The sequence below is a fragment of the Brachionichthys hirsutus genome, chromosome 21 (assembly GCF_040956055.1).
Source record: "Brachionichthys hirsutus isolate HB-005 chromosome 21, CSIRO-AGI_Bhir_v1, whole genome shotgun sequence".
NCBI classification, from domain to species: domain Eukaryota; kingdom Metazoa; phylum Chordata; class Actinopteri; order Lophiiformes; family Brachionichthyidae; genus Brachionichthys; species Brachionichthys hirsutus.
In genome coordinates, this window is record NC_090917.1 from 713,030 (window position 1) to 729,549 (window position 16,520).

Genomic DNA, 16,520 nt, shown 5'->3' on the forward strand with positions numbered 1-16,520 from the left:
AGACAGGATAAAAGTAAAGCGACTCAAAGCGTCTTCCAACGTGGAATGGAAGCAATTTAATTTTTTTAGTTTTACACAACAAACCAGAACTTTCCATCTGCATCCAAAAAAAAAAAAAAGGTAAACGCATAAATGTTTTGTTCAACGTTGCAGAAGCGACATGTGTTTCCAATATTACAGAATGCGTTTCATAAAGATTGTGTAAAATGCTCGGGTGCGCGGGATGAGTGTGCGCGTTGGCGCGCGTTGGCCCTCCTATCCGCCGTGACGCAACCAGCGCCCTGGCGCAGCGCTGCTCCAGCGACCATCGGCACTCAGCCTTTTGCGCTTCATGCCTCCACTGCGCTCTCCCCGGTGACTGCTGTCCGGCTGCGGGGGGGTCCTCCACGGATCCTGAGGGTATCAGCACAAGGCTCACGCCCATCCATCCGGACCGGGGGGGGGGATGACCGAGAGAAGTCGGCGTATTCAGAAAATCAGGCGGTTCTGACGGTGCTGTTCCAGAACCATGATGTCTGCCGTAGAGACCGGTACCCCGGTGTACCAACCGGCACAGCTGCTCAACTGGGTCTACATGTCTCTGCAAGACGCGCAGGAGGGCGCGTTTGACGCGTCCAAAGCCGAGTCGGACACTTCTCTTCAGAACGCGCACGTCTCCAAGCGCAGCGCAGCTGATCTGAGCTCCAAGTATCTCAACAGCTTCTTCCACCTGAGGACCGAGGTAGGGACTAATCATCCTTTATTTACAGGTTACGTCTGCTGCGCGCCCCCGTGGCGCGCGGGCAGCGCATGAATATGCGTCTTGTATGCTGGTATAGTGCCCAAGTGCGCGCAGACTCTCTGGTGTCAGTGTAAAGCTGCAGGTTGAGAAAGAACTCTCTCGAGGTTTTTAAGAATGTTTGCGCCCCCCTGGCCGGCCGGTGCTCGGTCCGGGGGGGGGGTAGTTCAGGGACATAAAGGTTTGGTTGCTGCAGATTTAAAACACATTTACTAAGTCACCGTTTAGCTTTCCTGTAACTTTACGCATCTCAAGCATTCAGTTTAAATGCATCTGATCACAATGATCCTTCTGTGATCAGATTAAACGGCCTGCTCTTCTTCTACGCTTCTCCCCCCCCCCCCCCCCCCCCCGCCCCCCCGCCGTCTCCTCCGGAGGCACAATGATGCTGATTGTGCCGCGCGAATAGAACCGGATAGAAGAATGCATGTTCTGATGAGGAAGCGGACGCCGTTGGTGCCGCAGCGTGAAGGGATGAACCAATGAGGGCTGCTGTCAGGAGAACCAATCAGAGCGATGGCCTGACATCAGCCAGCCGCCGCCAGGATGTATGTGTCTCTGGGTCGGAGACGTTTTTGTGTAGAGCTGGATGTGAAAGGAACTATTGATTGATCAGTCGCCGTTAAAATGCTAATGCTACGCGTGAGAACGCGCCGCTTCTTTTACGCCGTCTTTCCTCCAACAGGCCTTCAACAACAACTTCTACAAGAGCTGCTCGCCCTGCGGCTCCCTCAACAACATCGTGGACGGCCTGAGCGCCCTGGCGGATCATTTCTCTGACCTCTCCTTGTCCCCCGAGACCCGAAAGCCCAGCAAGAGGCCGCCGCCCAACTACCTGTGTCACCTTTGCTTCAACAAAGGACACTACATCAAGGATTGCCCTCAGGTGAGCCGGTCAGAGACGCCGCGCGTCAGTCAGGTGGACGGCGGTGTGAACGGAAACAGCTGTCCGTGAAACTAGAACATGTATGAAGAACATACAATGTGCCATGACACTTTTAGCTTTCACACATCCTGCCTGAGGTGGGACGGCCACCGTGACGTCTATGATTTGGTCACGTGACGCAGGTGAGGTCTTGGGTGGATCGTTGTAAAATAAATATAAAATAATTCCTAGGCACACACAAAATTCCGTCCTTTAATCCTGATCCGAACCAGAATTCCACGTGTTCTGACCGGCCCCTAACGTTCCTCACAATGACAGGGAGTCTGACCGCCGCCCCCCCCCACAGGCTGGTAACGAGCAGCAGATGTTAATGAAAGACGATCGTTTTCTCTGGGGGTCGAGACGCGACCTCTGCTCCGAGCGCCAGAGAGACATTACCTGTACCTTGATGTACAGCTGCGGTCCGCCATCGATCACCTTCAGAGGGAAATGGCTGACATTTGTTGGGTATAGTGGAAATAATCAAATGCCGGACAGGCAGGATGAGCCGAAGTAGAACGGTGACGAAAGGTTCAGGCAGCAGGTAGCGTTTAAACGGTCGATAAAACAAAGGAGGCGGTGAAGTTTAATCGCTTTAAGAGCATTACGTGTGAAAGGTGCGACATTCTCTGGTAAATTCAGGTATAATTTAGCCGAGTCATCATTTAGCAGACTCTTCTGTGAGTTTTGTAAGTTTAAGATTTAATTTATACGCTTGCTAGCTAGCGTTAGCTAGCACATGTGCTGACAGGAAGGAAACGTTTCCCCCATTTCTGCAGCTGTGCTAAACAAGCTAGCTCTGTCCTGTTTGTTTACGAGCAAGCAAATAAACAGCCAGAACATCGCTGGAGCCCAAAAGCGAGGCGCGGGGACGCACCTCGCTTTGGTCCCGCCTCTCCTCCCGCCTCCTGCAAACACAGAGGAGGTCGGTGCTGAACGTCTCACTGGCAGCGGAGGAATCTGAAGAATGTGCAGGAAACCACGCCGCCAGCTTGTAACGCCAAACATTTCCACATCTGTGCACACCTGGGAAGAAAGTGGGCGTGTCCCTAAGTGGTAGAAGCACACCCGCTAGCCGCCATCACACTGGAAGATGGATGCATTGCTAATCATGGACAGCTACTAGCATGAGCGGCGGGATTCAGTTTGCGTGCTATCGTAGCTGACTGGTTAGCACTGGTTAGCCGCAGCGAGCGGGAATCAAAGAACGCCATGTCGGTAACGTGAGAGAAGAAGCATACAGGAAGTGGGTTTGCAGGCGCCTCTCGCTGCCTTTCTCGGGGTGAAAGGGGGCCCGAGTCAACACTCCGTCTGCCTCCTTGATGTAGAAACACATGGAGACGACAAACGATGCCGGTTGAGGCTGAGTCCGTGCGTCTCCGGCGCATTAGCGACGGCGTCCACGCTGCGCTCGGCCTTCAGCGGTAAACATCCTGCGCTGACGGCGGAGCGGAGCGCTGGATCGCTGGCTCCCCGAGGAGGCCGAGACGTCGACGGGTCACTCCGGGATATTTACCATTCCTCTTCGCAGACACGCCTCTAAAATGTGCACAAAATCTGGAAGGCATTTCTGCTGCTGGCTCGCCGCCGCGCTCCAGAACGATGATGTCAGATTTTAGCACGCGTTGCTGATATCTCGGAGCCAACGCCGTGATTACGGACACGTTTTCGAGACGAGGCCTCTTCAGATGAAGCTCCTCTGAAGCTGGGACTAATGGAGAAGCTGGTTGTTCTTCCTGAGGCGTTTCTTTTAGACGTATTGGGCGGGACCGATAGCGCCAGACGCCTCTTCTCGTATTCCAGAACCTTTCAGCAGGCGTAAATCTGGCTTTGCTAGCAGAGAACGTGAGAACGTTTTGTAATTTCGGTGGAAATGTGCTGCGGGTTTAACAGCGTTCCCCTCTGACCTGCGATCCCAACTTCCCGACGCGCCTTCGGCCCCGCCCGGTTACAGTAGAGCGGACACACAAGCCACAGTGTTCCGACAGTAACCGGGAGTCTGGTGGGAAGAGCCGGGCTAAATAAGGAGCGCATTGTTTCCCCAGAGGAGCTCGGGAGCCAAAGGTCAGGAAGTCGGGCTCTATTGTTCCCCGCCGGCGTCCCGCTCCGGCCAGAGGCCCACCGGGCCAGGTTCTGGAGCCGGAGCGGTCGAGGAAACCGAGAGGAGCGCGTCTTTAGTTACATTTAATGAGGGAAAAGGTCTGCTTAGATAATCACCGCAGAGGAACGTCGGACCGGCAACGTCCTGCAGCCAATCAGAATCTAGCACTGACCCGGGTCATTTGTTGGACCGGTGCTTTTGGGTTTCACTCCCTCTCACTTTATCTGGCGGTTCTGTCGGATCACACAGGCGTCTGGAATCTGGCAACGCTCGCAGCCAAACATGTAACCGGTGAGTCTCACGGAGAGACGGCCCGGCCCGATGACTTACCGGCCCCCGGTGCGCCGCCTGTTTCTTTTGGACGGGTCGTCTGCTGAGGATGAGCCAGACGGGGGGGCGGCCCCCCCGACCTGATGACGCTGCAGGAGGAGGAAGCCGGCGTCTGGTTTAAAGATCAGATCACTCGTTGGTTCTCCTGGATGATTTACGAGAGGAAGGAAAGAGGGCGGGGCGAGAAGTGATCAGTTTCCCTGCGGCGGCTCTAAATACACGACCTTCAATGATACAGTCTCACGTTGTTGAGGTCATCCTCAGCTGACGGTAACCCCCCCCCAAATCAATCATCAGCAATCGAGTTTCTCACAGATCAGTTCATCCCAAAAGGAATTTTTTTCTCGTCTCGTGGATGCTTGAACTGTCTTTTGTCCCGCCCACCTGCTCCCGTCCGTCACCCGGGAAACAGCGGCCGGTTCACGGCTGTAGATGCCATCCGTGATCCGCCACCATCCGCGTGTGTGCGTGTGTGCGTGTGTGCGTGCGTGCGTGCGTGAAACTGGAATCCTCCAGCTGTTTTATTTCATCACATTCATTTTCATTATTGCAGATGTGCAGCTTTCAGAAACGCTGCGGAGGAAGTGAATTCAAGGAGATTCAAATGTGGACAAATCAGAAATCAGAAGGTCAAATATTTAAAGAGAAAGAAAGAACTTTGTGTTTTTATTCGGGGGGGGCGCCGGAATACTTTCAGCAGGGTTCACGCAGAGTTCTGATGTAATCTGTGCGTCAGAAACAAAACTCAAACGTAGAGAATGAGAAAAGCTTTTCTCCAAACGGGAGAATTTAAAGTTAGATTCAAAGACGTTCGCTCTACGACGACATAAAACAGGGGAAAGTCCAAAAGCTTCAGAACTAATCTAATAATGTTAGAATTCCTGCTCCGTAAATCAACAGCATCACGACTCCGCTAACCGCTGCTCCTCCTTGTTTGTTGTTTTTAACCCTCCTGGAGAAAATGGATTTCACAAGATAATGAAAGCATGACAGGAGAGTTTCAGGTCCGGCGGTCACGTGATGTTTTGGTACCAGCTGGGGGGGGGGTCCTGATGCAGATGAAACCCAGTCCTCTCCAGGATGGATGTATGATGGGAGGACGGAGGTGGGGGGGAGGAGCCCATTGTTTGTCCTGATGGCTTCCAGATGATGGCGGGGGAGGCGGTCGACCTCCCGGGCCCCCCTCACCAGGCCTCATGGACCCGGGCCAGCCTCCGGGGGCCGATGCCAGTTACCCGGTTCTGGCCCAGGCCCGGGTGTGTCGCGCATCACAGCTTCATTTAATAGGTTCTCTTATTTTAAAACAAAAACACTTTCTCATGTGGTTTTACGGAATGTGAGGTTTGGGGGGGGGGTGTAGTTGTGTGTGTGTGTGTGTGTTTGATGTGGGGACATTCACGGCCCAGAGGACGTCCTCTTCTTTGTCCTGCTGACACCAACGTTCATTCCGTTGCATCGCTGTTTACGCGCTGCTTCGCCGAACGCTGCCGGCGTTCGATTGTGAAAGAGGCGATTCGATTTCGAGACGGATGCAGATTCTGGGAGTCCTTTTGCAGAGACACACCTCTAATTAGCTGCTTGTTTGTTGGCACGGATGATGGACGGATTCCTGCAGACGTCCGGAGCGCGGCGGGACGTTTAGCACGGGTTAGCATTCGTAGCTCGACAGCCACAAAGCTTCAGTGATCGCAACACGCTTGTTTTAAAAACACATCAAACGAGACGAGCATCATTTGAATTCATTTAAACCCGATTGGACGCGATGAAGACGATTGATTGACCGTGTAACCCGACCCGCACGCTGCCACGCAGACGGGTTCAGGGTCAACGAGGAACGCTTTCCTCAGAGGCGTTGGAAACTTGCTGTGTCATGACCGACGATGGATTTGAGTATTTTTCCTCAAACGTTCCCGTTCCCATGCCAGCTTCCCCTCGCTGTCGGGGGCGCCACATCGCTGATGGTTCTGGTGGAAACTCAGGAGTGTGCCGTACCCTTTGCCGTCCCGCCGGCTCCAGACGGTCGGTGGCGTTTGTTTTGCTTCTTCTGCGGAGCGGAAGCCGCTTCCTGCTTCAGGAAGTGATGCTCCGTGACCTCCGGCGGCGCCGGGCCTGGGCGGCAGACACGTGTCCTGGAACGCAGACGGGTTTCATGAGACGTTTTCAACCTGACATGCGCTCCCGCTGTGGAACGAAAACACGACTCGGCCCGCTGGGTTCTGGTGGCGAGGACGGCCCCGGGTCGGGCGGAGGTACCCGGTAACCTAAAGCAGCCGTCGGATGATTTCTTTCTGATGGGTTTGGGATTTTGTCATGTTATACAAGTGCAGAGTTCATCTGGGTTTTATTTCCTCTCTGCTTCCTGATTGGTGGGCCAGGGGCCAGCTGGGAGGGACGACTGAGAGCCAGAGGTATTTGTCCTATAGCGGGGAGGCCCCACAGGCCGGGGCCCCCTTCACGGTCCCTCGGGAACACAGCTGGAGGGAGGGAGCTCATTCCTAATGGGAAAGCCGAGACGCCTTCTCTTCTGTCCAACAAATAAATGATACCTCGACCGCGTTCCTCCTCAGTACGAGGACAATTTGTCCACTTCTGGACTTATTATTGAGACGAGACACAGGTCCCTGCGATCCCTCTTCCATCGGCCAAGTCCTCAAGTATCAAAGGAAACGAGCTTCTTAATGTTTGCCGACAGACGCCATAAATAAGCGCGCGTCTGCCCACGAGCCCGATGCTCCTGGCCACCGGCGGGGCCGCTATCGCCGCCCCCCCCCGGCTCTGATCATGCAGCGCTTTGACTTGGCTGCCGCCCAAAGAAACCAAACGGGTCGGCAGGTCTTTTCCAGTTAAAGGTGGTGAGAGGCAAAAAGCAACATGTCAGCAAAGCCTTCAGGTTCAGAAACGTCGTTCTGTTACGCCAAAGGAAGGAGGGAGAGCGCCGGGAGAGCGCCGTAACCAATGTCTGCCGTGCGTCTCTGTTCAGGCTCGACCCAAAGGCGAAGGCCTCACCCCGTATCAGGGCAAGAAGAGGTGCTTCGGCGAATACAAGTGTCCCAAATGCAAGAGGAAGTGGATGAGTGGGAACTCGTGGGCCAACATGGGCCAAGAATGCATCAAGTGCCACATCAACGTTTACCCTCACAAACAGGTAAGGCGTGACGTCACCTCAACCAAGCGTCTCAGCAGAACCGCCGCTGACGCCACGACACCGGTTCTGTAAACGTGTCTGGAATATCTGTCACGGGAATTCCGTTTCTTTCCTTTCACCCCAGCGACCTCTGGAGAAGCCGGACGGGCTGGACGTTTCGGATCAGAGCAAAGAGCATCCTCAACACCTGTGTGAAAAGTGCAAAGTCCTCGGCTACTACTGCCGCCGCGTGCAATGAAGGAAAAGGGACACGTATTCCATTCACTAAAAATACTAGAGGATATACTTTAAAGCCTCTAACAGTTTATTCTCCCCGACTTGGGATTTGCTGTTCTTGTTTTTTTTTTTATCTGAACAACTGTGAAATAAGAAAACTACGTCCGTTTGCAGATGACGACGCTCTATATGTTTGTATATTCCAGAGGTAACTTAATGTTTTCTGTATAAAATATGCAACAAAACTTTACTACGAAGGATACGCAGTATTAATGTGCATCTGCAGTACTGGAGGGTACGTGATTTTGGAATATATTTTGAAGCCATGACTTGTTTTTACACTTCGTTATGGATTATACCACCTAACATGTATTCTTTATATACTTGTATTTCTGAAGATCTCTTTATGTAGTTCTAGTTTTATGGACTAATGTCAGATGAATGAGAGGACAGTTCAGGACAGTGAGAATCACCAAAGTGCGTTTCCATGTCTCAAAACCTCAACAAACCAAAGATCCTTGAGAGAACGGATGCATGTGCCTTTCAGGTATTTTGTGCCTTTAAAAACGCAGAAGTAAACAGACTTTTAAAAGAACACTTTTCTGGAGTATCGCAGCAAAATAAAAAACGAACTCAGAACGGCTACAAGCAGCTCGTCTCCAGAAAGGGATTTCAAAATGTACTATTTCCACGGGGGTGAATCTGAATGTTTGCTAAAACTGTTCCTTAATGCGACCCAGGTGGCCTTTGACCTCTTTTTTTCTTTTTATTAAAGTTCATTAAAACATATTTGCGTCCTTTTCTTACTCATCGCAAAGAAAGGGAACCGATGAGATCAGGGTCTGGATCTCATCCACGCGGCGGCAGGAATTCTGGGCCGTACATCGACATTAACTGATCCAGATGCTACGCTGTATTTTTTTAACTCTTTCTGCAACATAAAACTACACAATCTAGATCTCTCCTTCATGCATCTGGTAAAACATACTCACAGTAAAGCAGAAACAGATTTGTCTCTCCAGAGTAGCGCCGCTGACCGGACCACGGCAGCAGAACCGGCAGGCAGACCCGAGCAGAGGTGGACCGGGATCATTAATCAAGCGAGGATGACGAGGAAAACAGGAGTAGGTGGGGAAGAATGACGCGCCACTAACCTCAGTCCTCAGCTGCTGATAAAACCCCCAGTAAAAAGCCACGCCTTAACCTGTAAAACCAATTTATTGGTTTTCCTTTAAGAGGCTCTACATTTTTATCAAACCCACCGGAGTCTGTCTGCTCAGCTGGGGAACACAGATGAGCAGAGAAAAAACCTCCATGAAGGCGGTTCTGGCTCCCCTGTGGAACACCTTCCTTTTCTATATCCCTCTGTAACGGAGCTTGGCACCCTCTTTTGGTAGGAGGACTGCAGGTGCAGCTCTAATTCACTCGTCTCCCACCCGGCTCAAAGGTCCAACGGACAAATAAATGGAATAAAATCTATTCCTAACTTTTGCATTTCGGATGAATTTCTTTAATAGAAGGTAAAAATAAGTTTTTAGAAAATGTGACTTTATAATTTTTTTGGAAAACACATTCCAACTTTTCAAGCAGGTTTCGGTGTCTATTAATGAACTAAAGCTCGCCGCAGTCTGTGATAGAGATCCTCATGGAGGTTTGCCCGCTCCGAGAACCGTAGGACTCCACTTTGGTGATCACGTCCATTCCTTCCTTCACGTTGCCAAAGACAACATGCTTCCCGTCCAGCCTGGAGAAAGAGGAGATCCGTTATCGCTGCCGGATCCCGGACGGCGGGACAGTCCTCCATGCGCCGCGTGAACCGGGACGCTGCAGAGACACCGCTACTTTACGCCATCGCTCACATTCGTCACCGCTTCCATCAATAGTTTTATTCCCAATAGCATTAAAATAACGACAAAAAAACGCTTTCTAAACGTTTTTAGACCAGAATCTCCGGGAGCGATTCAACAGCCCTATTTAATAAAGGACGCGTTTTAGTGACGAGCGTCCGACACAACGACCAACTGGACCCAGATGTTCAGATTTTAAAATAATAAAGTGAGGCGTCATCTTTTTCAAGAAGGCGGACATCCAGTTTAAGAAGATAAACTACCTTACAGGTAAATACAGGCTTCAATCCCTCAGAATATATAGAATAAACTTTTCACTGTGTAAACCCAGGAGAGAAAGTGTTGCATCATCATTCTGCACACTTAAAATTCTGGTTTTCCTCTTTGCACTGGGCCCTTCTGTCCCGTCAGACATTAAATTAGGGCCAGTTGTGGCACCGTGTGCCGGAGGAAGCTCCGGAGCGTGTTTCTCTGCACGTACCAGTCGGTCTTGCTGGTGCAGATGAAGAACTGGGATCCGTTGGTGTTCGGTCCGGCGTTGGCCATCGATAAGGTGCCTAAAATAAAGACATTAAAGTGTTGTTAATGGTGTTAGTGAGAGGGTGTTCCACAACAGGAGGTCGGGAGGTGTCTGGGGGGAATCACTGAGCATTCCGCTGCCACCTGCTGGTCAGAGTAGGGAACAAAATAATGCTTTCCTCTTAAAAACGATTTGTATTAACAGTTCTAAAAAAATAAGACAAGGTTAAATATCAATTTTAATCGATTAGCTTGCTTCGTGAGATTTATGGACACGTTATTGATCACATTTGGAGGTTCCCTCATACATATTTTGATCCACCACATAGATAAACAACATTGATATATGTTAATCTACATCCTGATTTATGGATTATTGTCTGAAATACAGAGGAATACATTCCTGGAAGGCCTCTGAAAATAGAATATTTATATTTTAAAGATGATTTTTGCGTGTTCCTTGGACGGATTAATTAATCGCCGCACATGATGCACTCTACCATTTTCATTTTGAAAGCAGCGGGATGTGGAAGCAGAACAGGATGATTACCGGGTCCGGCGTGCGTCAGCTGGAAGTTCTCATCAGGAAACTTCAACCCATAGATGGACTTCCCTCCAGTCCCATTGTGCTTCGTGAAGTCTCCTCCCTGGCACATAAACTGTGGGATCACCCGGTGGAAAACGGAACCTTTGTAGCCGAAGCCATGTTCACCGGTGCACAGCGCCCGGAAGTTCTCTGCAAGAGGGATCACAGTGAGACCCAAGGAGGGAAGAGATAATCCTCCTTCTAGCGCTACGTAATTAAAGTAATTAACGTTTATATGAGACATTACATAACGATATTCCTGCAAGTATTCCATAATTAAATGGAGATGAAACGTTTAAAGCACAACAAGCCAACTATTTCCATTATGAAATGTCCCTTTAAAAGAGTCTAAATTAAAGGATGTGACGTCAGTCATTAATTACCTGCTGTTTTTGGAACGACATCCGCTTTGAGCTGCACAAAAAGAAGAAGACTCGTTATTGCGCGTGAAGATTGTTTTCATTGAGCAAATTATTGGTGACAATAAACGGATTTATTTCTCATTGATTTACTGGGTTTCCGGATTACGGCCGAGCTTCATCCTCTCACCTCGAAGGTGACTCTCCCCAAAGGCTGCTTGTCTGCAGCGATGTCAAAGAACACCGTCGGGTTCCGGTTCGCCGCCGCCGGCCCGGTGCTGCACAGGCGCGCGGCGGCGAACGCCAGGGAGCAGAACTTTATTCTGCTCGATAGAAACATTTCACCGGCAGGTAGCGAGGTTCGGCTCAAACGTCGGCAAAAGTCAAACTCACGCGTGAGAGGAGCGGAAGTGTTTGTTACGAACCGGAACTGCAGTCGGTCCTAGCGAAATCTCGCGACAATAAACGTGATTTACAGTATTGAAACAAAACCAGAGTTTCACCCTAGTTAAATTTATTTAACAGTTTAGAAAAAAGAAGAATATTTAGGGTTTCAAAAATCTACAATTTATAGCGTTTCAGTCGGGCGCCATCACGAAAATAACGGAAATTCGAAAACCTGGTACCGCCCAACTTGGTTACGTCAGTAATCAGTTTGAGTCTTGATTGGTCCGTTGCTGCGCGGTGCATTCTGGTTGTTGTACCTAAAAACTAAGCAAGTGCACGAAAGACAAGAGGACAGCGACCAGGTATCATCTGAATACATATTTATTAGATAAATATCAGGATGTCACGTCATCTAACTACATACAGTTCTGCAAGACTAAAAATCACAATTAGTTCCTTTATTTTCTGACCAGTTTAGAATATGAAATGATTGTACATACAATGTACACAAGAGACAATGGCCACATTGCATGAATCACCTTAGATTGTATTATTTTTCAAAACCCTCATGATAAAAAAATTGTACAAACTATGGATTCGGTTACAATCTCCCGGACCCGTCCCTCCATCCGTCGCTCCCCCAAACTGTCTCATTTGTAATCTTGCCCCCCCCCCCCCCCCCCCCCCTCTCTTTTTATTAAGCTTTAGCAGGTGACAGACTAGAACACTTAAGCTAAATATTACATATAAAACAGAGTAGTCCCAGTCCCCCTAACCAAAGAGGTGGTGTCATATTACAGCAGGGGAGACCAACGGACTCCAGATAACGAGTTCCATATTCAGCCACTTCCAGAGGGGGGGGGGGGGGGGGGTTGCAAGCTTTTTATTAATCTGAAGAAACAATGCACATTCCCAGGGAACATGAATACAATTCAGCTCACATGTCTCTATTCATTTACATATATACAGGCATGTTGGGACGTTTGGTGGAGCCTCATCGTCTCCAGGCCAGATTAATGACCTTAATCTGTTTTATTTTATATTCTGAATAACTTCCCCCAGAGAAGCGGCCCTTTTGCTCGTGATTGTGCAAACGAAAACTTTCGGCTGCTGCCTTATCAACCACTTTAAAATGAGAACAAACTCAGGAGATGAGAATCGATGAAACGTTTCGATTGTTTGTTGTCTCTTTGTGACACAGATATGAAACACGTCAGCTGATCCGTTTGAAATAATGCTCACATAAAACCATTACGCACATTTGAAATAAATTGGATTTCTAGCTTTACAGATTAATACAAAAAACCAGTACAAAATAATTTACCAAAACTAAAAAGGGGATAAAAATGTTTATGGTCTCATGCTTTTTTTTTTAAGCCAAATTTTCTATAACAAAAATATAAACAATATCATGGATTTCTTTAAAATATGGTTGTGATATATCTTTAAAATACCACTGTGTATTGACAACAATGATGATATTCACACAGCTCATAATTACACTGAACGTCATCTTTTTAAAACCATTACTCTGCAGCTTCACTGATCAAACGTTAACGTAAACTCACAAATAGACGACATCCTCGAATCAAATTAATCCCAGCGTGACGGAAAACGTCTGATCTCTGAAAGCTAAGACGCACGATCACCCGGAGCGGACGCAGGAAGAGGAACACCTGTCTGCAGGTGCGCTGGGAGGGAAGCGGCGACCCGCGGGAAGTAGCTGATGGACAGGTGAGACAGCTGCCGTATGCTGGTCACAGTCGGCGGTCGGACGGCTGACGATCGGAAGGACAAACATCATCGAGACGATACAAAAATATTCACAAGGATATTTACAGTACAATAGCATTTCTGAAAAAATAACACATTTGCATAATGAACAGCGCTCTCCTGAAAAGGTGGGAACTGAAAAACCGATGTGGCGAAAGGTGTGCGTGAGACGGCTCTAAAGGGGCAGTCCGCTCAAAAGGGACAATTCAGCGGGCGTCTGCTCGGAGGCGTGTGGAGGGAGTCGGGCGGAGCTTCTTAACTCTCTGAATGTCTGCAACGGATGGACTCGTCTCACGTCTGAGCTTCAAGTCTCCACCTTCCTCAGGCGTTCCAGCGCGTTAGGAGTTAACCCCCCGCAGTCCACTTTAGAGGTGGCGAGGAAAGCGGCATCAATGTCGCGTCTTCACCCGACTTCCCACCGGAGCGCGACCCGTTCCTTTAAAACCCATTTCCCAAACAGCAGTGATGGATAAACCGACTTTTAACACATTACCTCCAATCACACACACACACACGCACGCACGCACGCACACACACACACACACACGCACACGTCTCCATTCTCATCCTCAAACTTTGGTGATGTTGAGCTGTTTCCAAAAACGTTTTGTTTAAATGACGCAGCAGGGAAAACGGGATGACCTCGGCTCCATCCCCTAAAGGTCAGCGCTAAATGGGGAACGTCCTCACGACGGGTTTGTTACCACGCGGAACAGCACGAGACACGGGCTTGGCACACATGCACGTTGGCGACTACGTACGTAAACAGCACACCGTTTAGCGGGAGAGAGATATTGCAAAACGAACGCCGGCGGGAGCGACAGCGAGGCTCACGCGGAGCCGGCGGGATGGGAGGAGTCGTAGCAGCAGGATCGTTCCTTCAGACTCGCTCCGCCCCTCCTCCTCCTCCTCCTTTTCCTCCTCCTGCAGGAGCACGATAACTAAACCAGGTAGAAACGTTACATCTCCGTTCCGGCTGTCGAGCCTCAAAGGAATGGAGGACGGGTCGTTTTTATGTTCTTCACAAAAATACATATCAAATTGTGGAAAAAGTGGAAGCCAATCACCCCCCCCCGAAAAAAAGGGTCTTTAGAAACACGCTTGTCAAAGACACACAGATCGATTTCTAGTTTGGTTTTTCTCTTTGTGCTTTCAAATGATGTGTGACGGAGAAAAACGGTGCGACTGACCGGGCCGGCCGGGGAGCGGAGCGGAGCGGAGCGGCGGCGGCGGCGCCGGGGAGCCTCTCCGACCGGAACTTGCTTCGGTTTCAGAGAATTCCTTTTTCTCCTCAAAAGGAAATAAATCGTGGATAGAAAATGCTACAGGCGGTTCCTGATGTGCGTTAAAAACCAGCCAATCGCTGCTCGGCTCAGAAGTATTCCCACGGGGGGGGGCGGGATCCCGCCGTGCCTTTCGAGTTTCGACCTCCGCGCTGGCCAATGAAAACTGTACACGAGGAACGGAGTGCATCTCTGTGTCCATCAAGCAGGGCGCGGCCGCCATGGCGACGCTGCCGGGCAGCCAGAAAGGTTCGTTGCGTCCGCGTCGCCTCAGTTGTTCTCGAAGAGCGACAGAAGGTCGTCGTTGCTGTTGCTGGGGAGGTCGGGGGGGTCCAGGTAGGACAGCAGCTCGTCTGGGTTGGCCAGCTCTGGAAGAAGCTGCAAGAGAGACACGCGGTCAGCGAGCGCCACGGCGGCTCCTTTCAGGCCGACGCCCCCGGCGGCGGGCGGGACTCACGTCTAAAGACGGCTCGGGCATGTCCGACCCCGCCTGGCCGTCCAGGCTGCTGGAGGGGTTGAAGGACAAGTCGCCATGGGGATGGCTGTTGGGGCCCGGCTGCTGCTGCTGCTGCTGCTGAGGAGGCGGAGCTTGTCGCGACGGCTGAGGAGGCCCGCTGTGGTGGAGCTGCTGCCCTGATTGGCTCCCAGGGTGCGGAGACGCGCGCGAGCTCTGCTGCAACGGGCCGTGTGATTGGTCGTTGCTGACAGAGTGAGGTATCTGTGGGAGAGACGGCGGGAGAGAGTTGAGACGGCGCGCCCTTCCGTAAAACACGCCCACATGACTTAGTAGACCAATCACGACGCTGCACGTCATGTCTGGTCGACGGACACGAAACAGGACGGAGAAATCACCAGGGAGATCTTGTCCGCTTCCTTTTGTCCTACATGAGTTTTCCTCCACGTTGATGGGCGGGGGCGGGGGCGGGGGCGGGGCGTGTGCGTGTTTGGTGTCTGTTTTTTTAAAACTCTTTACAAGTTAAATCGACCACCAACGGTCTAAAGCTCAGGTCAGAACACACGTTAATCAGCGTTGGACTCACAGAGTTGGACATGCTGTGGGACAGCGGCTTGTCCTGGGACATCAGGCTGCCGGGGACGTCCGGCGGGTGAGACAGCTGAGGACCGTGCATGAAATCGTTCATTGACGCCACGCTGGGGGCGACGTGGGGGAAGTCAAAGTTCCCGTGTCCCGGGTAACTGTTTCCTGGCAGGTCACATAAGAACCAGTTAAAACTCGGACGATTCAGGTGTCCGTCCGTCTGTCCGTCTGTCCGTCTGTCTGTTTGTGTGTCTGTCTGTCTGTCTGTCCGTCTGTCTGTTCCCCACCTTGGCCGCCGTACTCGCCCCCTTGCTGCGAGGACAGTAGCGGGTACGGCGCCGGCCCCGGGCCGAGCTGAGCTATCGTTTCCATCACATTAGGCATGATCATTTGGCTGGGACTCATGCTTTTGAACCGCTTGGCCAGCGGTCCATCCGGATCCTCTTTGATGTGGACGTCGGTCTTGATGGCCACGGGCCGCCAGCTGCACGTCGGGTCGATGGTCACCTCCTCAAACTCCGAGCTGGAGAAACGCCAAACGGTCATCAGTCACGGAAACGCAGGCAAACGGACGTTAAAGGTCCGATTCTCGTCTCGGCTCACTTCTGAATGGCGTTCAAGATCCCCCACATGTACTGGTCCACTTCCAGCCCCTCCAGCAGCGCCGTCTTACTGCGGGGACAAGAGGGGCGGGGCTTATCGTGTGAACACTGCTCGCGCGGTACGGACTTGGACACGCTGACGGATGGACTCACTTGCATACGGGACATCGCCACGTCCCCCGCTCACAGTTCAGCTGCAAGTACGACTCCAGGTCGAAGCACTGCAGGACCCAGAACAAAACCCGTTACCCAAACCCGGTACCCAACCCCCCCCCGCCGCGCGTCTGCTGATCCCGGCGCCGCTTACCTGAACGTGTTTGCAGTCGTGGCCTCGGGCTGGAAGCTGTATTCGCCGGAAGGTGATGGGACATTTGAGGGACACCTTAATGGCCGTCTGCTCCACGCCGTCCTCTCCGTTGAGCGTCGCGTTGCCCGACGACGACGCCACGCTGCTGAAGTTCCTCTTAACTGTGACGCAAAAGGAGAGGAGTACACCCGGTCAGCGGGGGGGGGCGCGGCCGGCCGGCGCGGCGGCGGGCCCGCCCACCTACCTTTGGTGATGCAGTGCTCCGCTGGGAGGAGCCTCTTCTTCAGCAGGCCTTGCAGCACGGAGCGAACCGACGGCCGGTG

At 51.3% G+C, this 16,520-nt stretch overlaps 3 protein-coding genes across 3 annotated transcripts; 1 reads left to right on the plus strand and 2 right to left on the minus strand.

The window, feature by feature from the left end:
• The first annotated feature begins 508 nt into the window (after positions 1 to 508).
• On the plus strand, positions 509 to 8,275 carry LOC137910241 (zinc finger CCHC domain-containing protein 24-like). The gene is made up of 4 exons (XM_068754679.1): positions 509 to 721; positions 1,464 to 1,664; positions 7,115 to 7,279; positions 7,404 to 8,275. Exons 1-4 carry the CDS (start codon positions 509 to 511, stop codon positions 7,515 to 7,517), a joined length of 693 nt encoding a protein of 230 aa, XP_068610780.1. The 3' UTR covers positions 7,518 to 8,275.
• Positions 8,276 to 8,705: 430 nt separating this feature from the next.
• LOC137910512 (peptidyl-prolyl cis-trans isomerase A-like) lies at positions 8,706 to 11,218 on the minus strand. The gene is made up of 5 exons (XM_068754944.1): positions 10,997 to 11,218; positions 10,831 to 10,861; positions 10,412 to 10,597; positions 9,824 to 9,899; positions 8,706 to 9,239 (listed from the first exon to the last, which is right to left on the minus strand). Exons 1-5 carry the CDS (start codon positions 11,144 to 11,146, stop codon positions 9,107 to 9,109), a joined length of 576 nt encoding a protein of 191 aa, XP_068611045.1. The 5' UTR covers positions 11,147 to 11,218; the 3' UTR covers positions 8,706 to 9,106.
• Positions 11,219 to 14,519: 3,301 nt separating this feature from the next.
• On the minus strand, positions 14,520 to 16,520 carry LOC137910362 (zinc finger MIZ domain-containing protein 1-like; the record flags this gene model as incomplete). Its single annotated transcript, XM_068754799.1, has 8 exons — positions 14,520 to 14,627; positions 14,707 to 14,967; positions 15,290 to 15,453; positions 15,576 to 15,811; positions 15,892 to 15,960; positions 16,044 to 16,111; positions 16,198 to 16,358; positions 16,442 to 16,520. Coding segments are annotated over 8 exons (1,146 nt in total), but the record flags the coding sequence as incomplete, so codon positions are not given.

Bases quoted from the DNA above. Each gene is read 5' to 3' on its own strand.
- LOC137910241 (XM_068754679.1), top strand. From the start codon at position 509: ATGATGTCTGCCGTAGAGACCGGTACCCCGGTGTACCAACCGGCACAG. The intron at 722-1,463 runs GTAGGGACTAAT...TTCCTCCAACAG, and splicing joins TCTTCCACCTGAGGACCGAG to GCCTTCAACAACAACTTCTA. The intron at 7,280-7,403 runs GTAAGGCGTGAC...CTTTCACCCCAG, and splicing joins ACGTTTACCCTCACAAACAG to CGACCTCTGGAGAAGCCGGA.
- LOC137910512 (XM_068754944.1), bottom strand. From the start codon at position 11,146: ATGTTTCTATCGAGCAGAATAAAGTTCTGCTCCCTGGCGTTCGCCGCC. The intron at 10,598-10,830 runs GTAATTAATGAC...TCCCTCTTGCAG, and splicing joins TGTCGTTCCAAAAACAGCAG to AGAACTTCCGGGCGCTGTGC. The intron at 9,240-9,823 runs GTACGTGCAGAG...CTCTTTCTCCAG, and splicing joins TGCACCAGCAAGACCGACTG to GCTGGACGGGAAGCATGTTG.